General features: G+C 44.1%; 1 protein-coding gene across 21 annotated transcripts in view; it reads left to right on the forward strand.

Moving 5' to 3' along the window:
* nrcama (neuronal cell adhesion molecule a) overlaps positions 1-26,239 on the forward strand; it is a 357,355-nt gene that overhangs the window by 261,959 nt on the left and 69,157 nt on the right. For 18 of the 21 annotated variants that reach the window (XM_059652297.1, XM_059652299.1, XM_059652290.1 and 15 more), the window contains 11 exons: positions 1,905-2,027; positions 5,827-5,997; positions 6,884-6,940; positions 10,893-11,004; positions 12,398-12,582; positions 13,948-14,079; positions 14,206-14,349; positions 16,769-16,880; positions 22,198-22,364; positions 22,463-22,610; positions 24,351-24,475. In XM_059652297.1, coding sequence (XP_059508280.1) covers positions 1,905-2,027; positions 5,827-5,997; positions 6,884-6,940; positions 10,893-11,004; positions 12,398-12,582; positions 13,948-14,079; positions 14,206-14,349; positions 16,769-16,880; positions 22,198-22,364; positions 22,463-22,610; positions 24,351-24,475 — 1,476 coding nt within the window. The remainder of the gene's footprint in view (positions 1-1,904; positions 2,028-5,826; positions 5,998-6,883; positions 6,941-10,892; positions 11,005-12,397; positions 12,583-13,947; positions 14,080-14,205; positions 14,350-16,768; positions 16,881-22,197; positions 22,365-22,462; positions 22,611-24,350; positions 24,476-26,239) is intronic. The other 3 variants (XM_048548917.2, XM_059652300.1, XM_059652296.1) reach the window with 2 other exon arrangements.

Consider the following 26,239-nt stretch of genomic DNA (forward strand, 5'->3'; position numbering starts at 1 on the left):
TTCTGTCAGAGGATGGTGAAACTGTGGAATTCTTTGACACAAGGCACATGGACTGGTTGGACCAAAGGCCCTCTTTCAGTGCTGTATGACTCTATTGCTGTTGAGACTGAGGTAGATTTTTAATCAGTGAGGAAATGAAGAATTAATGGGTAAAGGCAGCAATGTGGTGTTGAGGATTATCAGATCAGTCAATGTATCATTGAGTAACAGAACAGACTGGCTGATGGACTTAGAAGCCAATTCTCTATGATATATCCGGCATATAAAAACTGTAAAGCACATTAGCTTGAGGATGGAGTTAACCACTAGACCCAGGCACAACTCACCCTGTGCTATAGTTTGGATGAGAGTGTTGCTGTGATCTGACTTTACATGTCTATCCTGAGGTGACAGCTTCCATCATTTAGGCATCTAAATGTGGTGCTTTTGGACTAGCTCACTGAAGAAGGCTGTGGCCAGGTTCTGAGTCATCTTGATGGAAGCAAAAGGAACAATCTTGGAACCTGACTATGTTCCGTGTTTTCAGCTGAACAGAGCGGCTCTATTGCATGACTTAAAAAGCACGCAGTAAATTCCAATTAAATCATGGTGCTAGCAGCACCAACGAAGCTCTGAGAGAGGTTTGGAATGTGTGAAATGGCCCATTTTGTGACCCAGTGCTAAGGGAGAGCTATTGAAGAAAAACTCCACTGATTCAGAACCTTATTAATGAAGACAGGAATTTATTTAACATAACTCTGGATTGAGCCATTGTTCGTATTCTGAGTCTGAGGCCCTGTCTGCCCTATTAGTTAGTTGTGGAAGATCGCAGGAAGGAGGTTTGGACAGTTTTCCCTTGCTAATGTTTCCACCCCAATCAGTGTCACTAAAGCAGCTTAACTGGTCGTTTTCACATTGCTGTTTGTGGAATCTTGCTGTGCACAAATTGGCTACATTCAGCGGTGCCCGCACAACTCATGTCGAACACTTTGGTCTTGAGGTGGTAAAGTGGTGCGACGTAAATGCAATTTTCTTTTAACTTTAATCTTGTCAGTGCATTTGTTCCATGTAATGTTGACTTTGATTTTGTTAATTATCTCATTTCTTTCTTTTCTAACCAAAGACCTGTTTTTAATCATCAAATTCATTCTCCTGGAAGGTAACTGTGTGGCTGATGGTTGGCGATAACTTTGCATGAATTAGTTCCTGTGGTTCCTTCCCTGATACTTGTATCCTTTTGATGTCTGCATTTCCAACAACACCATCTACTACAGCTCTGTGGGAAAGCCAATCATCAGCAGAGCTCAGTGGGTAACAAGACAATGTGCCTTTGGAACAACCTGTTCAGTATTGCTCCCCCCACGACACGCCGTCCTCTGGTGTATCTGAGTCGGTCTGATTCCCAGTGGGTTGGAGTGAGCGACCTGAACCTCTGTATTCCACTGGGTGGAGGCTGAAAGAATTTTCAATGTAACAGGAAGGGTGGGGAAAGGAGCAAGTAGAAATGTCATTTACTTCTCTGATATTGGATTGCAGTACTAACCTTTCGCTGACCTGCACTGGTGTTCCTTGAGCAGCCTTACCACTGACTCCACGCACTTCCCTTGGAAATCTAAATGCCTGCCCTGTCAATATTGTGGTCATGTCAGTCTAGAAACTCTTGCTGGAGGTGCCAGTGAACAAACAAGTGTCTTTGTTACTGCCCATTATTGTAACAGGGGTTGCTGGACCTAAACAGGGCAACTGCTCTGCCATAATGGACAAAGAAATATGGTAGGATGATGTTGAGTGTTTGTTTGCTGAACCTTCCCAAAGATGATTCCAGACAATCATGATACCTCCCCTGTTATCCGTGCAGCCCATACCATTCTTCAGGCAAGGTCCATGTTGTTAACATTGTGATCTCTGCTGCTCCCATTTTACAGGGTCCCCCATGTGGGCAAAAGAGAAGATTGATGTGATTGAAGTCCGTGAGGGGGCTTCGCTCGTCCTCCCCTGTAACCCACCATCCGGCCTACCACCTCCGATCATCTTCTGGATGGATAACTGTAAGTACACAGCAGATCCCTCGGGCTTATCTATGCAGTTCCCAAGAAACAGCCGAGTCGACTGGACATTGGGAGCTGACTGGACGGATTGGCCATTTTCTGAAGGCTTCCCAACCTCAAGTGGCAGGAAGCATGCGAGTGTGAGCAGGATTGTGATTTGGTCATACAGAGACTTGCTGAAGAATGTTTGATTTAGCAAGTTGCCAGGACTTGAGCCATCATGTGGATATTTAAGGTTCAGTGATGGAGAAATCGGGGTGGAATGTGGGGATCGGAAGGTCAAGCAAGCGGGGGTTGCAGTGCTGGTGCTGAGTGGTCGTGGGAGGCGAAAAGAGAGAATTAAAATTGGCATAGCCTACCTTTCACATGGAGAGACGAGGGAAATGCCACAGGGTGTTGGAGCAGCGAACTGGAACATAAGCGCAGTGCCCAAATTCAGGAGAGGCTGGTTCTGAGACAGTGAGCGGAAATCTCTGAGGTGAGACTCTTGTTGAAGGAAGGCGTGTTTGTGGATCTGGATTCGGTGAGCATGCCCCATGCCCTTTGGCTTTGTTCCTTCTCTGGCTCTGAAGGCTTGGTTACCATTGAGTGCAGCTGAACTAACCAGTAGCCCAAATTCCATGTCACTGGGCACCTCCTGTAAGTTAAGGGCTAACAGCATCAGAGGGAAATGAGAGAGAGAGAGAGAGAGCGCATGTTTGGGTCTGGTTCACTGAAAGATAGAGTCATAAATTAATAAGCTGTAATGGATCAAGACAGACTTGAAGAGCGATGTAGTCCAAAAGGTTAATGTTTTGATCTGAAAATAAGTGTTTACACCATTTGCCAGTGATGCTTCCCTCTACCAGCCTTGTGGCAGAGGGTTTTACTTGTGTAGGCTTCATGTTTACCGTGCTTTTAAAAGTTGTTTGACCTGACAACAAAGCACTGCCGCAATATTTACCAACCTCTCTCCTGGACCCAGCTTTGGACTGTGGTCTGTATTCTTACAAGCATACACAGAAACAGTGCACATAGAGTCACACAGTTATACAGCATAGAAATGCACCCATTGGCCAACTGGTCCACACCAACCATCATACCAAACTAAACTAGCCCGATGTGACTGCAATTGGCCCATATCCCTCCAAACATTTTCTATTCCTGAACTTATCCACATGTCTTTTAAATGTTGTAACTGTACCTGCATTTACCACTTTCTCTGGCATTTCATTCACACACAAGCCACTCTCTAAAAAGATGTTTCCCCTCAAGTCTTTGTTAAAGCTTTCTGCTCAGACCTTAAAATTATGCACCCTAGTTTTGAAATCCCCCACCCTTAGGAAAAGACCATTGTCATTTGCCCTATCAATGCCTGTCATGATTTTATAAGACTCTATAAGGTCTACCCCTCGACCTCCGACACTCAAGTGAAAGAAGTGCCAGCCTTTCCAGCCTGTTTTTATATCTCAAACTCTCCATTCCCAGCAGTACCCTGGTCAATCTTTGCTGAACCCTCTCAGATTTAATAATATCCTTCCCATAACAGGACGACCAGAACTGTACACAGTACTGCTGAAAAAGCCTCACCAATGTCCTGGACTACCTCAATGTGATTTCCCAACTTCTAAACTCAAAGGTCTGAGCAATGAAGACAAACCTGCTAAATGCCTTCTTGTACATCTTGTCTACTTGTGATGCATTCTTCGGAGAATTATGCTCCTGTGCTTCTCGGTGTCTCCATCCTACAACATCACCCAAGGCCCTACCATTAATTGTCAAAGCCCAGTCCTTGTTTGCATTACCAAAATATGATATCTCAAATTTATCCAAGTTAAATTCCATCGGCCACTCCTCAGCCTAAATGATCAAGGTCTCTTTGCCATCGTCGATAATCTTCTTCACTGTCCATTACACCACCAATTTTGGTGTCATCTGCAAATTTAGTCATCATGCCTCCTATATTCTCATCCATATCACTTTTATAAGTGACAAACAAAATGGACCTAGCACTGCTCCTTGTGCAAAATCTCTGGTCACAAACCTCCAGTCGAAAAAACAACTCTCTACCACTGCCCCCCCGTCTCCTACCTTAAAGCTGAGTTTGTACCCAGTTGGCAAGCTCACCCTGAATCCCACATGATCCAACTTTACTAATTAGTCTACTATGCTAAACCTTGGCAAAGGCTGCACTAAAGCCCAAGTAAACCACATTGACCGCTCTACCCTCGTCAACATCTGCTGTTTCTCATTGGTGATTTCCAAGTTCAAAATTGGAAACCACCCAAAATGAATAACCTGAGCTGCCTGTTGAGAAAGAAAGAGAAACTGGTGTGGGGACGACACCGTGGAAGTCTGCAGGAAGGTCAGCGATTCTGAAAGAGAATTTCCACTGGATTTTTGTCTATCCTGCTGTGGTCAACAGGTTTGATTCAGTCCTTACGTAGGAAAATGTTAAAAATTCATTCTTGAGACTTGAGCCTTGCCACCATGACCAGCATATATTGCCTGTCTCTAAATAACCTTGAGAAGGCGCCTTTGAGCTGCTGCAGTCCATCTGGCACTGGGAGCAGCTTACTTGGTCACTTAGAGAAGGAGTCAAGAGTTATGGAGATCAAACCAGATGAGGATTGTGGATTTTGTTCACGTTTGATTGATTTAATGATAGTTTTGTGGTCACCATTAATGCCCTTCCCTCCCTTATCCCTTATCCCTTCCCCTCTCTGACAGTGATTTGAACCCAAGTCACTGGAGCATAGCTGGAACTTTGAGTGACCTTAGCAGTGGAAAACCAGGTCAGCTCCACTGCTTTCCCCTTGTTTTTCTTCTTTGGAGCACCCTCTCCCAGGCCGCTGGAAGCAAAGCTAAAGAGCCCCACCCGACTTCTACAGTAAGAGGGTCTCCCCCCAGCCCCCTCCCCCAACACATGCCCCGCTCATGTCCCCCACCCCCTCTCAACCCTGTCAGCTGTGCCTCAGTGGGCAGCATTCCTGGCAGCTGAGTTTGGAAGGCTTTGGGATCAGGTCCCACTCCAGGACTGCAGCACACCCCTCACTAGACAGTGCAGTGCTGAGGGAATGCTGCAGTATTGACATTGCCGTGCGTCAGATCAGACACCAAATTAGATGACCTGTAATGGTGGGTGTGAAAAGGCTAATTTGAAGAAAAGTCGGGGGGAGGGTGGTGTTCTTTCTTTGGTCCATTATTGCCCCCTTTAATTAAATCACAGAGTAACAGATTATCTGGTGTTGCCTCCCTGTTGTTTGTGAGAGTGCCAAATATGGCAACTGCACTTCCTGCTGAGAAAATGGCTGCCCTTCAACAGGAGCGCCCTGGCAGTCAGGATTTTGAAGTGTACTGTGGTCGTGCAAGGTGTCTTATAAGTGCAAGACTTTCCTTCTGCCTTGTCTTTGCTCTGGTGTTCTCTGGAGCTTGGACAAGGCCCTTCAGGCACAGGAGTACTGTCCCTACACTCACAGCCATCCTCTTCCAGAAGCTAGTCCCTCCACTAGATAGATTGTAGTCTGGAGGAGGATTTCCGCCATTTCTCGTCTGACTCCTGTGGTGCATAGGCAGTGTTTATCATCAAATGCAAGGCTCCTTCCCTCTGCCTTAGTTGCTGTGTGATTTTCTGGTCAGATACTGCATGTATTTTCAGTCATTATTCCAGGTCTGATCGAGAGCAGGGAAGGAGTGGTACTGTAGGTGACAGCCCACATTTCCTGAATGAGGGGGATTCACAACCGCTCTGAACTGCAGAAAATGTTGACTAAACATTCCAGATATGTGTGTTTTCTTTTCTTTCTCTCTCTCTCTGTAGTGATGCAAAGGTTTGCACAGAACGAACGGGTCTCACAGGGTCTGAACGGAGATCTGTACTTTTCAAATGTGCAACCGGAGGACACCCGGGGGGACTACATCTGCTATGCCAGGTTCAACCACACTCAAACGATTCAGCAGAAGCAGCCAATCTCTGTCAAGGTGTTGACACGTAAGTACAGCTTGGTGTCTTCAGCGGCGCATCTTTCGTATGATGAATGGTGCTGAGGGGCAACACACATCCCCTTAACACCACGTGTACAGATGTTCCACCATGACATATAGCCTGAGGGTCCCATGCTTTTTCCCCAAGTCCTCTGAGAGCCAGTAGACAATACCCACGGTATTATTTTAGCGAAACAGATGCTGCCTCCCGAGTATCATTGATGTGAAAGTCTTATGGGAATATGGGATGCATTGTTGCAGGACATCACACGATCCTCCTGTGCAGGGGTGAACGAGTGTATTTTGCTTGGAGATGTATTACACATCAAGAGGAGCAAACGCAGTGAAAGAAATTGAAAGAGGTGTAAGGAATGCATTGGAAGGAGTGCTCAGCACCCTGCACGGAGAAAAAGGAGGCAGCTAAATGATGGAGAAATTAGTTGACTGAGGAGTCACTGAGATATCATGAATCTGAAAGTTTGGTGGTGGGTGGGCGGGAGGTGGTGGGGGTTTGACGGGGGTCAGGGAAAGGTGTGTTTGTTGGTGACGTCCCCCTTGAGTTGGAAGACATGGCAGAATCTATAAAATACAAAGGCTTTAGGAGACTAAGCCCTGTCATGTTGTGGCAGGAAGGGAAAGCAATAAGAACAATAGCTAGTGTGAAATGGAGGAGCCCTGTCCACAAGAGTGGGCAGGAATCCTGAGGAAGAAGGATTGCTTTGAGGAAGCACTGGTCTGGAAGATAATATCACTGAAGTAATGTGACTGAGATGGAGCAGCTGGGAGAGTGGAATCGAGTTCTTCAAGGCAATGGGCTGTGAGAAACCCGCTCAGCTCTGGGTCATACTTGTCGGGTTCCCTCGCACGTGCTTACACTGTTCTGTCTATTTCAGTAGATGCCATCAATGAGACTTATGCAGGTTATTCGAATGGCACTGAACTGTATGGTGGTGAGTTATTGTGCTCCTGAGTGTGTGTGTTTTAACACCAGTAGACCTTAATCATCTGGCTGTAACTATATACAGCTCCTGATCATAATCAAACAGTCACTAAAATCAATCTTGCGACCTCTTATAACTTGTGCTGCGTGGAACTAACTTAATAACCATCTGGGCAGTACAATTGGTTTGTTGCTTACGGGTGGGCTAACACAATAGGATCTGTTCACTGTCAATGCCACGTCCGTCCATACACTAACAGAGCCTTCCTAATCTACATGCGGCTTGTGGTTGCTGGGGAGGGGTTGCTCCCAAGCATCTGCTGTCACCCAGAAGCCCAGGTGACAGGGAGGACAGCCCCACTCCTGGTTCCTGAGCAGCACTGCAGAGACTAATTCGCAAGGGTAAGATTGAAGCTCTGTGGCGATGGCTTCTGCAGTCGAATAGTCTATCCGCATTGACAGGTCTGGACGAGTGAATGGCTGCTCAGACATGATAGCTGTGAGGCTGGAAGTGCCTGTTGCAGTGCAGCAAGGGTGGGGACAAACTGCAAACCATTACCAGCTTTTCATGCTCATTAACGTTTAAAATAGCCATTGATATTCAGTGTTTGAGATTGGAACCGATATTTGTTACTCAACCTTTCACCGGCTCAATTTAAAAACAAATTTCCTCGTTGAACATAGTTGGAAATAATTATGCACAAGCCTATTTTATTTTGGCACTGAGCATGTAAGCCCACGGTGACCTGTTAAATTTTCCTAAACTGAGGATTTGGCTCCCTCCAGTCGTGTGCTGCTTGGGGTAGATGGGGCAGGTAAGACGGTGAATGGGGCTAATGGTTGTCAGGTAGCTACTACTGTGCTGTTCCTGGTCCTGCCTCCAGAATGCCCTTGAGGGGCTGAGTGGGGTCCCCTGCTGCTGGTTCAGGTTCAAATGCAGCATGAGATAGACAGACAAGCCATTTCAGCCTGGTTATAATACGTACCCTGCAAGGAGAGAGGGAGTTCTCCCTGGCTGCCTTGACTGACCTGTTTGAAAATGCCGATTATTTAAATTTTGAAGAGTAGCTTGATGCCAAATGCACATTGGAAATTATGGGAAACTCAGCAAGGCAGACTGCTTATCTATAGAGGCTGACACACTGGTTATAAGCTGTTGTCCCTCATTGTTACAATGATATTGTGTTTTTATTTGACTCATTTATGGGATGTGGGGGTCACTGGCTGGACCAACATTTATTGCCCATAGTTAATTGTCCTGAGGGCAGTTAAAAGCAAATCATGTTCCTGTGGATCTAGAGTCACATGTAGGCCGGACCAGGTGAGGATAGCAGATTTTCCTTCCCCAAAGGACATCAGTGAACCAGATGGTTTTTCCTGACCATTGGCAATGATTTCATGCCATGATTAAACTCTTATTTTTCTTGCATTCAAATTCCGCCATCTGGCTTGAAGCCAAGTCACCAGAATGTTAGCTGGGTCTCCTGGATCAACAGTTTAGCGATAATACCACGAGGCCATCACCTAACGTTGTGAGTGATGCTGGCACGGTTTTGTACGGGCAGCCCACCTGGCTTAAAGCCTCATTCCAGTGACCTCGCAGATCAGGGCCACTTTCAGAGTTGCTTGGTAATCTGGATTTTGAGCTGCACCAATTTTATATGGATACCAGCCCCTGTGTCTGGCTTTCCTTCCCCAAAGGCAGCACTAAGATCCCCTTGTCAGGAAGTACAGGCTGTGTGAGCCAGAAGATGCTATCTGAAAGGAGTCAGGTTGCACGGGTCTGACTGTGTGTCTCTCCCAAGCCTATGCGCAGTTTCCAGTTACTTGTCTCATTACTGAAAAACTGAAATTTTCCTGGCCCCACTGAAAATAAAGAGATTCAAAATCTCAGGTTTAGTCCTCAATCGCTCCTAGTTAAAATGGAGATGTGACTTCAAAACCATTGGGCTGGGCTGGAAAGGAAGTCTGATTACTGTGATGGAGTGAGATTGCACGAAAGGTTCTGTTCGGAATAATCTAATTAGAAATAAAAGCAAGCTGAATAGGTAGAACAGAAAAGAGCATTTCTGTTCAATGCATGCAGCCCCACCTGCTCCATTGTGCTAGTTATACTTGGCAGCTTGACTTTCCAATAACTAGATCGTCTAAAATGAACCTTTGTGTGTTTACAGTGCTGTCCACACAATTTAAATTGAATGCACCTTGAACTGTAAGCTCTCAATCTGAAAAGATAACACAATAGTACGCATGTTGTATTTTCAAGGAATGAAAGTCAACCTTTGAAGCTTCCAAACAATTCTCCCAAAATTACAGCTCAGTTTATTCAGAGACTGTGGACTGTGAACTGCTGATATAAGTGGTTGGCCGTTTGAAATACGAAAGAAAATAGCAGCTAATCCTTATTACATTCATGTGGCACAGATGATTAAATAAATTAATTAACACTAAGATATCTTTAATTGCAATTGAGGCATTTAAAAACCCCTGCCCCCACCCCCCCCTTGACTGACTTGAAAGAACAACCTGACTGCTACGCCCATTTCTGAAGAAGGGTGCAGACCTGAAATGTCAGCCTTCCTGCTCCTCTGATGCTGCTTGGCCTGCTGTGTTCATCCAGTTTCTACACTTCATTATCTCAGAATCTCCAGCATGGGCTGTTCCTTCTATCCCTGACTGATAAGTGACTGGAGCCCTGACCGATCACCATGCTGCTCCTCAGTTGACTGACTTAGAGTGCCCTGGACTCATTATGCTGGATCTTCAGGACTGCCGGTGGCCGGCTGTCCAGGCTGTAATGATACAGAACACCTGATTTTGTGTCCCAACCATTTAGACTGCATCCAAGCCCTTGACCTGAGATTGGACAGTGTCCTTGACTGACTGTAGTGGGAACCACTAACCGATGGTGGGCCTCCATTGACTTAACTGAGGTCTCTTTGCACTTCACTCCATGGCCATTTGTTTGAAGAAACATTTTGAGAGTTTGCTGAATGAACTGCAGCGGGTGGGACATTGATGTAACACAGTACAGTAACACGTCCTCCCCTTGACTGATCGCTGCTGACAGCGGTGACAAACTGCCTTATTTGTGCCATTGCTAAAAAGGCAAGGCCAGGCAAGACCAAGTTGCTGGGCAGCTGTAGGCTCAGCAGCGCACAGAATGACAAGGCTGGGCAGAGATGCTTTGAACATCATGTGCGGTAATCGAGTGCTACAAAAACACTTGCTCTGATTCAAGCAATGAATGCCTTTTGCTGCAGACCAACTGCGTGGCAGCAATATTATAATGACAGGTGTCCCAAGAAGGATTGAAATGGTGAATGAGTGAATAGGACATAGAATCATAGAGATATATAGCATGCAAACACACCCTTCGGTCCAACTTGTCCATGTTGACCAGAAGATCTGAGGGAGGTTCACCAGACTCAAAATGTCACCTCTGATTTTTCTTCATAGATGCTGCCAGACCTGCTGAGCTTTTCCAGCAATTCTGCTTTTGTTCCTATAAAAGCCTAGTCCCATTTGCCAGCATTTTGCCCTTATCCCCCTAAACCCTTTCTTTACATATACCCCCCCAGATGCCTCCTAAATATTGTATTCATTTCAGCTTACTTCACTTCCTCTGGCAGCCCTTTTCTTATACATGTCAAACTCTGCGTGAAAGCGTTGCCCCTTGGATCCCTTCTACATTGTTCCCCTCTCACCTTACTTCCATGCCCTCTAGTTTTGGGCTCTCCTGCCCCAGAGAAAAGTTTACCCTGTCCTTGCTTTGTTACTAATTATTACTAATACTGTAGTTTAGTACTTCTGAAGCGGTTTCCAGATCTTCTGTGTGTGGTTAACCTTCAAATTCTGCTATCGAGTGCATGTTAATAGCTATTTGGTTTGGTTCTGTTAATCATGTTAATGGCTGTCTGATTTGGTTCTGTTGATGGCTTCATGGATTTGTGTTCTTACAGACAGCCCAGTGGGAGAGCGAAGGCCCATTATTATCAGCCCCAAAGAAGCAAGCAGCAGTAAGACTGTACTGAGAGGAGAGGTCCTGTACTTGGAATGTATTGCTGATGGCCTGTGAGTTGAAATGTCCCATTCCCAGAAGTTTTATTTTCCTCTGTCCGAGGTGCAATTTTATATTTTAAATAAGCCATTAATGCTCTCTTGCTTTATCGGGTGGATATAAAATGAAACTTACAGCACAATAACAAGAGAGTACTGCCCTGTGCCCTCACCGGTATCGACCTTCTAGTCATATGACTGCAAAACCTGGAATACCAGCAAAATACTGCAAATGTTGGCAATCTGAAAGAAACACAAGGAATGCTGGAGAAAGCTCTATTTAATTTGGATACATGTGAGGCATTGCAGGGGTGTACAGGCTCAGGTGGATTAGTTTCGGGGACAAGGACAGGGTCAGGTTTGTATCTGGGTGGGACGCTGTTTGGAGGGCGGTGCAGACACGGGCCGACTGGCCGGCTCCCACACTGTAGGGATTCCATGATTTCCCCCTGCACCCCCCCCCGCCCCCGGACTACTTAGCTGGATATCTGCTGGATTCCAGTGCCCAATTCAACTCTGCAGGGTCCAGCATCTGCTGGAGAAGAGCGAGTTGGGACAAGAACAGACAAAAATGAAAGAAAGCACTTGGATTTATTTGACACATTCCATATCCTCAAGGCACCCCAAAGCACATCACAGCCAATCAAGTACCTCTTGAAGTGTAGTCATGGTTGTGTCCATGACATTCACAGCAAAATCCCAAAGTAATCAGAACTAAATGAGCAATTTTGCTGCAGCTGTTAATTTGAGAGATAAATATTGTCCAGTTCACAGGGGAGAAACCTCCTGTGTTGAGTAGGGCGCAGTGGAATCTTTAATGCCCACCTGAGAGTGAAAATGGGGTCGAATTTAAAGCTCTACCCACCTCTACCTTACGCTGTCATCCATATGCCTATCTAATAACCACTTAAATGCCTCTAATGAGGCCGACTCCACGGCCCTCTCTGGCAATGCATCCCACGCCCTGACCACTCTCTGAACCTACGTTTGACATCTCCCCGATATCTATCACCACTCACTTTAAAACTATGCCCCCTTGTAATAGCTACGTCCATCCTAGGAAAACGTCTCTCGCTGTCCACTCTATCTATACCTCTGATCATTTTGTTCGCCTCTATCAAGTCACCTCTCATCCTTCGTCATTCTCAAGAGAAAAGCCCTACCTCTCTCAACCTTTCCTCATAAGACCTTCCCTCCATTCCAGGCAACATCCTGGTAAATCTCCTCTGCACCTTTCCCAATGCTTTCACATCTTACCTGCAATGAGGCGATCAGAACTGGACACAATACTCCAGATGTGGCCGAACCAGGTTTTTGTATAGCTGGGGCATAACTTCATGACTCTTGAACTCAATCCCTCTATTAATGAAAGCTAATTCCCTTGTAAGGCTTGTCTGTTGTGTTCCAGGCCCACGCCAATAATCCATTGGACCAAAGAAGGTGGAGAATTGCCCAGCCACCGGGCCTTGGAGATCAACTTTAAGAAGACCCTGAAAATTATTGACGTCTCTGAATCGGATGCTGGGAAATACCGATGCATGGCAAAGAATTACTTGGGAAGCAGTACACACGTCATTTCCGTCACAGTCAAAGGTATGGTTCCAGTTGTACATAGATAAGCTGTTTTGACACACTGCATACTTGGGGAAAGAGAGGAATCGAGAACATTTTGGAACCTGAAAAGGTTATCTTTATGAACAACAGAATTGTACTTTTTATGGTATCTTTTCTGTCACTTCTGTTAAAGCAGTTCAATGCAGTGAATTGCAGTGATTAAATCAGAGCCTTACCAGCGCGTGATTGGTGCTGGGATTGTCTAGTTATGACATGGAGATAGTAGTCCAAAGCTGCCAGAGACACAAGTCCATTTTATCCCCTCAATTTAGTAGTCAGAGGGTCTGTACAAGGGTATACTCCCTGAATCAAGTCCCTGGATGCCAGAAGAGGGTATTTTTCCTTTTCCCCTGACAGGAGAACATACCATTCAAAGACTCAAACAAGCAAACGGTGGGCACATCAGCAGCACTGCCATCATCGCTTACTTTCATGTTGTTAATGCTGCCAGTGCAACTGGAACCCCTCGCACTTGGCACCAATGGGACTAACCCTAACCTTTGTAACGAGATGGGGATCTCTTGAAGAATGTTCTGTCCCCATCTGTTCCCAAGCAGTCTGTAAGAATGGAATGAAAATCCTTGGTTTACATCTCTGATGGTGCAGTTGTCCCTCTATCAAAGCGAAGCATCGGTTTTGGAGCAGAGCTTGGATTTGTTGTTGAATGGAGAGGACAACACTGCTTGCTGAATTGAGTTGACTGAGGTAACGGAAAATAACAAGAGCATCATGTTGAAAAGCAAGAAGCTATAAACAGGACTCTAGGTTTCTTATCAGAGGGCTACTTTTCACACATGCAATCCCTGAGGCTTCATTAAATCTTGAAAGATTGACTGGAAGTGTTAACTTTGAATCAGAAAAGGCATAAAACGCTCCAGTTAATGAGGCAGTGGCTTGTTCTTTCAGTGTCTATTTGAGTTAGATATGGAGGTTCATAACTTAAAGTCAGACAAGATTGAGTGGAAATAATATATTTTTAACATCAGCCTAAATTAGAAGCTTGCATGCAAATAAGACTGAATCATAGTAACTCTAATTCATTAGCTGGGATTTTGACAGATTCATAGACACTGCTCACCACAACTCTTACACTTCAACTTATTTGCACCACCTCCTCCTCTCCCTCCCATTAAAAGGAAAGCAACATGGAAATGTCTGAGCAGGATGAAGCCATTTCAGTTCTTGAGTCCCTTCTGACATTTATGTAGATCTTGAGTGTTCTGGATCAGGTTGCAAAGAGACAACTTTGCAGGTGACCATGCTGAAAGTAGTGGGGGAGCTAGTAGTTGTTTCAGAGAGTAAAACTTATTCCTTTGCTTTTTGTGTGTGATTTGGTGTTTGCAGCTGCACCGTACTGGATCAGCGAACCCAAGAACTTGATTCTCGCACCTGGGGAAGACGGAACGCTGATCTGCAGAGCTAATGGCAACCCCAAGCCTACTGTCCAATGGCTGGTCAATGGTTTTCCGATCGAAAGTGAGTACAGGGGCATTTAGCGTTAGTGCAGAATGGGAACGTTTGAGGAGTCTTATCTGTTGTCAGAATTCAGTCAGGTTCTGAAATCTCTGGTTCAGAAACCTTTTACATCTTTCCGGTTTGCAGATGCCCCAAGTGACATCAGCAGGGAGCCAATGGACGACACTATCCACTTCACAAAAGTGCAGGTCTCTTCCAGCGCTGTTTACCAGTGCAATGCTTCCAATGAGCATGGATATTTGTTGGCAAACGCATTTGTCAATGTACTCGGTAAGTCGTGCTAAACAGCTCGTGACTTTCCTCCCTCATGAATGTTGCTTGTTGACCGGATTCCCCTCACTACCCTGTGTTGTGCGCTCGGCATGTGGACGGGCTGGATGTCAGTGACTGTGCAAGGCCTGCTATCTACCCTTCAAAATGCTGTCCCTTGGGACACCCAGTCCCCTTTCTAAAATTGGCACTGCCTCGCCTCCAGACGAGAAATATCGCACATTAAAGTTGGGTGGCCTCTGCGGTGTCTGCAGCCAAGAGTGTTCTGTCACTTTCTTTTCATTTGATTAGAGGCTATGGCCTACCTGAGTCCTCTGTGATGACTTACTGGCTGTTTAGTTTAGTCTTATTTAATTTAAATTTTATTGTCTCATCTACTCAAGAACAGAAGTATGCGAGTACAGTGAAGAGTGTACGACGCTGCCATTCCTGGCACCATCTTAGGTATAGCGGTACTTGGGTATAAAGCAAAAAAAAATTAAAAGTTATACATTGCAGTCCTTTTTAGTATAATGTAGAAAGTAAACAAATAAAGTAAAAGTTAAGTATCACTGCCCTTTTAGTATTGAGTAGACAAGTAAAGAAATAAAATTAAAAGTTTGACAGTCTTTCTGAAGTGCTTTGCCTATTTTATCCATCCCTGATCTCATTAAAAGCAGAATTTGGGCCTCTCACCTCTACAGGCACTTTTCAATGCATTGATACCTCTTAGTCAAAGCTGAGTTAAAATCCATTTGAAGAATTGGAGTTGTTTTAGTTCTGACCAACTTACATGGAACGTTAACTTCAAGGAACTAGGTTTTGCAATCGTTTACATTTAGGACATTAGATACTTTTACGTAGAATGATGCTAGTTCTACAAAATGGACAATTCTGTTCCAAGTGCCTCATGAGCAGGTCAAATAGTGCGAGGTCAGATTTAACACTGTGGGAAACAACATAGCTCTTCTGTGTTTCCCTAATGTGTTTGTCTCAACCCCAGGATACTGCCTGTTGTAACTGCATCCAACAAGAGAAACCTTCATTAAAATTGTAGTTTATCCATGAATCTTCCAATTGGATCCTTTTATCTTGTTGGAGAGTTGATTTGAAATTTGATGTCTTCCTCTCACTCCTTTCCTCTTGCTAGAGTGATTCTTCATTTATGACTTTGCTGCTTGCCTTGCAGCATGTCCATTTGTCTAGTTTCCTCAGTAGTAGTTGCAAGTTTCAACTCTGACTTGAGACTGCAAAGACAACTAAAACAAATCATGGTTTTCTGAATGAGGCAAAGTGTATAATTCGATAGGCGAGTGAAATTCAGAGCAGTTTTTTGAGAATCCTGACAATTTGAGCCAAGAAACTAGGAAAGCAAGAGATGGAAGATTAATTCAGGAAATGGTATTAAAGATAGAATTCATTAAACAGCAGTCAACACATCGAATGAGTTTCTGCGTAGAGTATGGGAAATAAAATCTAGTCATTAATTCCTGAGTCAGAAAAGAATCTAACCATCAGCCCTTCACACATATCCACATTACCATTGCTGAATCCTCCACTATCGACATCCTGGTGTTCCCATTGACCACAAACTGTACTACATCAGCCAATTAAATACTGTGGTAATGAGCTGCTCGGAGACTAAACATTCTGAGGTGGGCAACTCCCCCCGACTCCCCAAAACCAGTCCGTCAAGTTGGGAGTGTGATGGAATACTCCCCACTTGCTTGGATGAGTGCAACTTCAACAAGCTTGACCAAGTTGTCTTCTTAATTGAAACCCCATCTTCAGCAGTGAGTGCCATCCACAGGATGCAATGCAGCAGCCCACCAAGCCTCCCTTGTCAGTACATTCCTGGGACTTTGACCATCTAGGACAGCAAGGTCAACAAATGGATGGGAACACCTTCAAGTTTCCCAGCAAGCCACACGCCATCCTCAAGGGAAACTAGGTCAGAAATCACACGACACCAGGTTATAGTCCAACAAAGTTATCTGAAAACGCAAGCTGTCGGAATGTAGCCTCTTTGTCAGGCAAGGTCTACGCTCCAAAAGCTCGTGTTTACAAATAACCTTGTTGGGCTATGACCTGACGTTGTGTGATTTCTGACCTTGTCTACCCCAGTCCTAAACCAGCACCTCCACATTGTGTTGCAAAAACTGTTTGTTGACTGTTGTTCGGTTGAAATCTTGAAATCCTGTTCCTGTAACGCAGCTTACCACCATCACTTCAATCACCATTACAAACGGTTTTTAACTCCTGGCCCAGGTACAGATGCTCTTAGCCATGAAAAAGGTTTTTAAAATGAACCACAATATCACCTATGTCTCATGTATTGTTGGATGTTCTTGCACATTCTTTGGCCTGAGTAATTTTAGAAACCAAGATTTTAAAAAATGATTTCAATGATAAATGTTTACCTTTTGGTGCATTTTTTCAGCTGAGCCACCCAGAATGCTTACACCAGCTGACCAGGTTTATCCGGTAATTGCCAACAAGGCTGTGTTCCTGGACTGTGCATATTTTGGATCACCAATACCTCAGGTTCAATGGTAAGGAGACCACAAATAGTAGATTAATGCAAACTCGGTGCGATGTGTAATTCTACTCAAGGGAAATATTATCAGGTCATTGCGTGTCCCATTTACAAAGCTTGATTCCATGCTCTGTGTAAACAAATAGCCAATCAGAATTGGTGAACTAGCAGAATCGCTCCTTCCCACACAAGTTACCAAGCTATTGCTTAAACAATGACCAACTCCCCAGTACTGTGATAGCCTGGCTGACACTCCAAGAATGCACCCTGTTGCACGCCACCCTGTCACAGAACACCCTGCTGCATACGGCCATCACTCCACACCCCAACAATGCACCATGGTGCACACTGTTGCAAAATGCCCTTGTCACATCACCCTGCCACGTTCAGTTAGAAGGCACATTGTTGCAAATCTCATTTTGTTGCCACCTGCCTTGTCACATGCAGCCATGAAAACCAGTCTCCATCAAACAACGGTATGCCATCTGTGTAAGAGTGCTCCAAAGGAGGTTTCGAAGCCCTCATGTCTATGCCAGCTCTCTGAAAAGTAATCTCGTCAGACCTATTCCTACACTCTTGGAGGTGACAGAAGTTTACTTCTCTCAAGTACTCGTACCTCATAGTTTGTTTTGATAGCAACCATGTTGTAGTCAGCGAGATTGTGGTGTAAAAGGCTTTTGTGGTGTAAAAGGTTCTGACTAACATTCCACCTGCATTTCTTGTCCAAAGCTTGAAAACAATATTTTCTAGTCTTTATACGATTAGCTGATGGTTACAGAGTTTCTTGGCTTGTGGAAACAATCTGTAATCCTGCACACATCTAGCAGGGTGCTGCTAAACCTCCATTGCTCGAAGAACAATTCGAGCTTCTTCAACTTAGCTAAGCTTGTAGCTAAATTCTCCTATCCCTGCATTCTTGTAAATCTCGACAGCGCCTTCAGGAGGACCCACACATCCTTCCTGAAATGTGGTGCCCAGAATTTCTCGACTTGCAGCCGAACCAGAGCTTTGTGATGTAAAGTAACAACATAGCTTCCCTGCTTTTGTACTCAGTTTATGAAATGCAAGCATCCATTTGCTTTGTTAATGACACTTACAATGTGTCCTGCCAGCTTCAAACATCTGCCTGTGTGAACCTTCACACCTCTCTGTCTCTGTACACTCCTTTGAACTGTGCCATTAAACCTGTATTCTCCCTAACCTTTTACCAAAATGCAACAGCTTAAACCACTCTGTATTAACTTGCACCTGCAACTTGTCTGCCTGGTGTATTAGTCAGCCCATCTCCTTTTGTAGTGAATTGGCATCATCTCACTATTCTTTTATAAGAAATTTGATATCATTGACAATGTTGGAAATTCTACTCTGGATTTAAGTGATTAACACACATCAAAAGAAGCACTGGTACAAATGCTTGGGGAACACAATTATCTACCATCCTCCGATCTGGAAAACAATCATTTGCCACAACTTAAACCTTTGTTATTCGCTTTCATGGTGACCACCTTATTGCTAAGCTTCGGTTATATTCATGAGACTTTAAGGTTGTATTGTCAGACACCTCTTATGATCTAAAGGAGTAATATCTACTGCACTGTACTCAACACTTTTCCCTGTTACTGCATTAAAACATTCAATTAGATGAGTCAAGCACGATCTACCTTTTAGAAATCTGAGCTAGCTCTCTTTAATTAACTCTAATCTTTTCCTGATTATTGTTCGAACATCTTACCCACTGCTGATGCAAAACTGTAGCTGGTTAGAATGTCCTTGTACCTTTTGAAGCTAAATAGAGGGAACTATGAACAAATTGGCATGATAGATTGGGGAACCTTACTCAAGAGGCTGATGGTGGACAGGGTATTGTTCATATTTTGAAAAAAAAATGTGCATATGAATTATAATAATTGTTCTTTCCTGCCTGTCTCAAAATGAAAGAGGAATGTTTGATTAACCATGGTTCATAAAAGTAATGAAGAATAGTATTTGATCCAAAGAGGAGGCATATAAAATTGCCAGAAAAAGTAGTAAGCCTAAGGATTTTAAAATGCAAAGGAGGACAAAACATTGAAGTCAAGAGGAGGAAACAAATTATGATTGCACAAAACATAGAAGGCTTGAAAATCAACTTCTATCAATATGTGACAAGAAAAAGATTAGCAAAAGCCAAATGCAGGCCCTTGACAGTCAGAAGCCAGGGAGATTATAATGAGGATCAAATAAATGGCCGAAGAATTGATCACAATCTTTAGTTCCCTCTTCGTAAGAATGCATAAATAATCTCCCAGAAATTTTGGGGAACCAAGGTTCTAGTGAGTGGGCAGAATTGAAGGGCAAAATTTTTAGTAAGAGAATGGTGCTGGGGAAATTAGTAATATTAAAGGTTGACAAATCACAAAAGTAATCCACATTCCAGAGTACGAAAGGGAATGACCCTAAAAGTATTGGATGCATTGATTATCATCTCCCAGAACTCTGGGGAAGTTCCTACGAATTGAAGGCTGGCTGATATGATGTCTCTATTTAAAAAGGGAGAGGAGGAATACATGAAGAATTACAGACCAGTTAGTCTAACGTCAGTCGTGGAGAAAAGTCTATTACAAAAGATGAGATAACAGAACGTTTGGAAAGCATTAAAGAGATTATACAACATTAGCATGAGTTTATGAAAGGCAAGTCATGTTTTACTAATGTTTTTAGAATGTAACCAGTAAATAGAGAAGGCAGAACCAGTGAATGTGTTGTATTTGGATTTTTGAAGGCTGTTGAATAGGTCCCTCAAGATCAGTGGACAGTGTTGAAGTGTGTGGGATTGGGGTGATAGATCAACATTTAATTAAGAATTGGTTGACAGACAGGAAACAGAGAGAGGGGAGTAAATGGGATTTTTTTTTAAAGCATTAACAAGTGGAGTACCATCAGGATCAGAGATTAGGCCCCAGCTGTTAATCGTATATGTACATGGCTTGGATAAGGGAAGCCGATGTAACATTTCCAGTTTGCTGCTGGGCAGGATTGAAAATTGTGAGAAGGATGCAAGGAGACTTCAAGGGATTTGGACAAGTTAAACGAGTGGGCAAGCACATGGCAGATGCAGGACGTAGTTAAATGGGAATACACTTCATTGTGAAAAACTGAAGAGTATTTTTAAAATGGTGATATGTTGGGAAGTTTGGATATTCAAGGACACCCAGATCCCTTTGTACACCAATGGCAGTTGGCATGCAGACTAAGAACTAGGAAGACAAATGGGATGTTAGTCTTCATTGTACGAGGATTTGAGTTCTGAAGTAGGGATTTCTTACTTGAGTTATACAGGGCCTTGGTGAGACTGTACCTGGAACATTCTGGGCAGTTTTGATCTCCGTGTCTAAGAGAGGATATACATGCCACAAAGTGAGTGCAGTGGAGGTTCACTAGGCTGATACTGGGGATGGCAGATTGCCATATGAGAAGAGATTGGCTTGATTGGTCCTGTATGCACTCGAGTTGAGAAGAATGAGAGGGGATCTTATTGATACAATTAGACTTCAAACAAGCTTGGACAGACTAGATGCAGGGAGAGTTTCTTCCCCCCACTGGCTGGAAAGATTAGAACTACAGGATCTGGTCTGTAAGTTGCCAGGTGGAGGCTTCATTAAGATTAGTTGAGAAGAAACTGTTGCACCTCAAAGGAGGATCACAGCCAGAGGACAGAGATTCATTGGCAAAAGACCTGGAAGGAGGTGAGGGGTGGATTTTTTTCTTGGCTGCGGAGACATGATTTGATGTGTAAATGGCTACACTTCGATCTTATTTTGCAGGACAATGGATTTTCCCCCTTGTTCTTGACCCTGTCCTGTTTTCTTCTGATCTTTTGCACAAGTCAGGAATAGCCAGTGTATAAAATACACACTCTGACCAACTGAGTTCAGCTTCCCCTTAACAGGGAGACAAATATCATATTTCATCACACTCACAATTTTTGCGGTGTTTTAGAAACCCATTAAGTGTTCAGTAGATCTGATAGTTCTTGAACATGTCAGGAATATTCCACTAGGGAAGTATAAAATGTTTTGGCACCTTCAAATATCACTGTGAGATCAAATGATATAATACAGATGTGTTTTTAATGCAATAATTCATTACAGAACTCTGCCCTGAGAAGGTAAATTGACGGTTGCATTGACCGGCATAGTGTACTTGTTGAGAGGCATTTCATTACTTTTTCCAATGGAGAAAGTGCTGACATGCATCAGGAAATGTGAAGAAATCTTTTTTGTGACATTTTTGTGCCCATATTTAATTGGAGTGGGGACCTTGCTTATTTTCTGAAGGTGGTACGTAGCTCTACTCCCCTTCCAGAGAACAGACACTCTCTTTTGAAATGGTTATATGTTCTTTCAGTTGAGCCAAAAGCTTTTGTTCAGACTCCTGTTCTATTACAAATGCTTGGTTGGATCTCAAAAGCTCCAGCTCGCAGTGTGGTCTTATTAATCAAAGAGTGAATAACTTTTATGACCATACAAGTAATGAATAAGTCTCTGATCTCCTTTTCTTCTCGAAGGACTACAACATTTCTTTTCCCTTGCCTTAAGTTTGAATTCAGTGGGTATTTTTTTAGATCCATAAAGAGTTGATGCTTTATCAATATATTTTGGATGATTCCCATTGTTACTGTATGACTCCTGAGAATGATACATTGTGCACAGTGGGTGAATGACTGCAGGGTACCAGGGTGACGCAAGGGAATGTAAGATGGCATGGAAGGAACGTGAGGGGACAGGAATGTTGGTTTGATGGGAGGGGTGAGGTTTAGCTGGCTTTTAAGTAGCATTGGGAGCTGTGTCAGAGAGTCAAGATGGTATTCTATTGGGCACTTACACTCCTCACACATTCCCATTGTGGCATGCAGTTAAAATTGACGCTGGGTAGCGACATGAGAATTCCTCGTCATGTCGCAAATGACCCGGGTATGTATTTTGAGCTGTAAAAGGGTATCACTCAGGTTTTTCCAAGATTCGGGCCTACTAAACTTTTTTTTTAAAACACAGCATATTGCGTCCCGGAATATACTACTTGAAATGATAGACCACGTTCAAAAGGGAATTAGGTCTCTACCCAGAAAGAAAATATCTCCAGGGCTGTGGGAAAGGGCAGTGATCCTTATCTGATAGCTCTTTGCCAGGAGCCAGGGCAGCATATGAAAGCAATGGAGCGAATGGCTTCCTTCTGTGCAGTAAGAGTCAATGTTTGTTTAGTGCTGAGAGAAACAAGCGCAATGTTAGAAGGAATTCTGGCTGGGAAGAGGTGCATGCTGCCAGTGGCGTTACTTTAATTGTGTTCAACCCCAGGTTCAAGGATGACCAAGGAAGTGTCCTCCATGGTGACTCTTATGTTTTCCATGAGAACGGCACTTTGGAAATTTCCTTCTCGCAGAAGAATGACAGTGGTACATACACCTGCATCGCTACCAATTCGCTTGGTGTCGTCCAGAACAAAGCCTTTCTCCAAGTCAAAGGTGAGATCCGTGGTGCTATTGGGTTGTCTTTTCTCATAAGCTTTGTTTTGCTTCTGAAAGCACGGTGACCGTCGTGATCGTGTTGAATTTTTTTTTAGATCCGACGACCATCCTGAAACAGCCATTATATCAGTCTGTGCAGACGATGGGAACTGCTGTGTTTGAGTGCAAAGTGAAGCATGACCCCTCACTTTCTCCAACAATTATATGGCTGAAAAACAATGAGGAGCTGCCTGATGATGAAAGGTACTGTAGATCCCTGTACTGGACCGCTTGATTGTGTTAATGCAGCTCATATGGTGATATTTCCCAGAAGAGAGGGAAGGGGGTTCATCAGTTTCCAATTGATTGAGCAGTCATTGACTTTTATTGACCAATTGACTCTGAAGACCAGCCACAGATGAATGAAGTAGAAAACCCCCAACAATCATTCCGCACACGTAAACATATTTCGTTTTGGGACAGTAACATAAATCATTTTTCAATTACAAAGGAAGCAAAGCAGGCAGCAATGTTTTGGGGAACAAGTATCTGTAATTTGAAACTGAGCTATGTTTACCCCAGCCCTCCACCATGTCCGTTCCAGATTAATTGATGAAGCTTCACTATTATGTGATTAGTTAACAATTTCATTATCATTGGGTTACGCTACTGCCCAGATTGTAGAAGCGGGAAAGCATCCCTAAAGTGTGGGAGCAGGCCGTTTGTCCCATTGAATCCACACTGACTCTCCAAAGAGTGCCCCACTCGAACCCAGCCCCCAGTGCTGTCCCTGTATCCCTGCATTTCCCTCGCCCAAACCACCTAGCCTACACTAGTCATTACAGGCAATTTAGCATGGCCAATCCACCTAATCTGCATATCTTTGGACTGCGGGAGGAAACCGAAGGAAAACCACACAGACGCAGGGAGAACGTGCAATGCCCACAAATACAGTCGCCCGAAGCTGGAATTGAACCTGGGTTCCTGGCGCTGTGAGGCAGCAGTGCTCACTGCTGAGCCACCGTCCTTTTGTTTCTAGCAACTCCTGTCCTCCAGTCTTAAAGTACACCCTTATTCTGGTTTAATCTCACCACTTCACTGTTAAATGCACAAACAGGTTAAAGTACGGAAGCATTTGCCATGTGATTATGACCACTGAGATCAAATCTACATATTAAAAACAATCACCAATAAATCCCTTTACACAAAATGTGGTTGGAACTTAGAGCTCGCCACCACAAGGAATGGCTGACATCTCAACTATAGATGCAATTAGGTACAAGCTAGCTAAATACAGAGCCTCTCTGTGTTTGTGATTATGTACATATCCAAAGAGATTTTGTTTTAAGGAGTAAAGTATATTTTTGAGTAAATTTAGTTTTTTTTTATGAAGAGAAAGGGGTGGAAACTTAAGTTGATGGGGCGGAGTAAAATGAGATTGACTTCATTTTCAAGTGAGCCCCACTGCTAATTGTACAGAGATCCCCAACCCCCCATAATGGGGAAGCAGGATGTATCACATCCGCTCTCTATTCCAACCAGCCCTTCTGTGTAAAGAGGTTTCTCCTGCATTCCTGATTGGATTTATCACTGACTGTCTTGTCATCTTTGCCCCTAGTCCAGCCTTGCTCACGCACAGAGAGCATGTTCCTTGTGTTGTCTTTATTGTCAGAATTCGTTGCAATGAATGCAACATGATGCCAATGGGAAACCCACTCTCTCAGGTGTCATGCCTATCCAAAGCCATGTATTTCCCTGTGGGAACATTCCAGTTAGCATATCTTCAAGAGGCTTCACCACCTCTCCCCAGCAGGATTCTTTTTCTGATGCATGTTGGGTAGTGGGGAAGCTCCCCCCCCCCATTAATTAGTGTTCACGTTGGATGAATTACCACAAATCTGAACCAGAAATGGACACAGCCCCCACCCCCTTGGAATGAGAGGCTGAGGCAGCGCTGCTGATTGAAGCAGGCAAGCTGTATCAAATACATGTTCTCGATTTCAGGCACCAAGCCTCTGGCTATGTCCTGACCATTCTGAATGTGTCTGAGGAAGATCAGGGATCCTACACGTGTGTGGTGAATACGACCCTGGACTCAAACTCTGCAACGGCTGACCTTGCTGTTCTAGGTAATGTGGCTTCTTTGTTCTCTCTCTCTCTCTCTCTCTCTCTCTCTCTCTCTCTCTCTCTCTCTCTCTCTCTCTCCCCCCCCTTTGACTTTGGCATTTTTCTTTAGTATGAGTGTCTTGTCTCACCAGCATCACTTGCAAGGCATTGCTAAGGTGATGCTTTGTGAAACAGGGGAGTGTATTGGCTCTCCCTGCTGCAGTCAACATGTAATACAGACAACACACATCCAAAAGGTATTAAGGTCAGCATCAATGTCAAACTGTTTGGGAGGGAAGAGTACATGCCCTGAGCATCACTGCCTCAGGCAGATGAATACCAACTCCCTCCTGCTGCTGCTGACCAAAAAAATGATCTTCCTTACCCCCACCATACTTGACAACCAGCCTGACACCCTGCTGGGAAAGGTCACTTTACCTCAATAGTTCAACATCCGGCCTCTCAAATGGAAAGCTACAATTTGCCACAAGGCGCAGCAGCCATCTGTCGAATGTGTTATCTTTTACTGAATAGGAGCAGCTGATAACCTCACAAGTGGCAGGGAAGCTGCTTCTAGATCAGTACTAATGTGCTTCTCTTTCAGACGACATGCCTTTGAATGTGGAAATTGAGGTTCTGGACTGGTCGGAGTCAACTCAGTGTTCCTTGCTGTGGGGCCTATGAAAATAATCTGCCACCAAAGCCCCCTGCCCTCCTCACTTGTAACTCCCTTCCGCTTGTAATCCCCTACCTCTCCAACAACATGCCTTGCTGGTGTCTCAATTGTGCCGACTGTTTGTGGAGAGCTCTGGGACTCTGCAACTTCCCTTCCAAATCGGCGAACTTCAATTTACATTGCACACCAACCTGAAACCCCTTTTATCGGACCCCTGGCTTATTTTCTTTTAAGTCTGGGTCCTTCAATGAGCATTGTCACTCTATTGACTTGTGCTGCCATTTAGTTGCTTTCTAAATATGTTAAGCTGGATAGACGCCTCACGGGGTTATTGGGCCAGTCAGGGCTGTGTTGTTTAGATTTTGTGCTGTCCCCCATGATCAGATACAGAGCTTCATCTGAGTTATGGCCAGAGAATTCACTCAGGAAAATGGTCAGACATTGACATCATGGCAGTATCACTTGTTTATTTATCCAGAAGCCCAGGCTAATCTGTGGATTAGGGGTTCAGATACCATTGATGGTGAAATTTGAATTAAACAAAAAGCAGAATTAAGAATGAGACTAATGTTGACCATATAACATTTGTCAATTGTTGCTTTAAAAAAAATCCATCTGCTTCTTTGACAGAAAGAAGAAAATCTGTTGTCTTTACTTGGTGGGACCTGCATGTGACTCCAGACCCACAGCAGTGTGGTTGGCTTTTAACTGAGTCTAAAATGACCACAGCAAGCTACTCCGATCAAGGGGCAGTTTGGAATGGGCAGTGAAAGCTGACCAGACCAGGGCCAGCTGCATCCCATTAAAGAATTATAAAAGAAACCCAAATGGCTACCCTTTGATGATGGCCTGACTAACAAAGATAGCACATCCAAAAACATCAAAGAAATAGCCAGACTGGACATGCATCTTGTTTAACTATAGAGCTTTGATGTTGGCAAAAACAGGATTGATATTTGATAGGACAACTATCACTACAGCTTTAAATAATGCACTGTGTGGAAATGATTGTGATGTTTCTGAGTCAACACAGTTGGAGCTGGAGGAACACAGAAGGTCAGGCATCATCGAAGGAACAGGAAAGTCGACATTGCGGGTCGGGACCCTTCTT

The sequence above is a fragment of the Stegostoma tigrinum genome, chromosome 18 (genome assembly GCF_030684315.1).
Source record: "Stegostoma tigrinum isolate sSteTig4 chromosome 18, sSteTig4.hap1, whole genome shotgun sequence".
NCBI classification, from domain to species: Eukaryota; Metazoa; Chordata; class Chondrichthyes; order Orectolobiformes; family Stegostomatidae; genus Stegostoma; species Stegostoma tigrinum.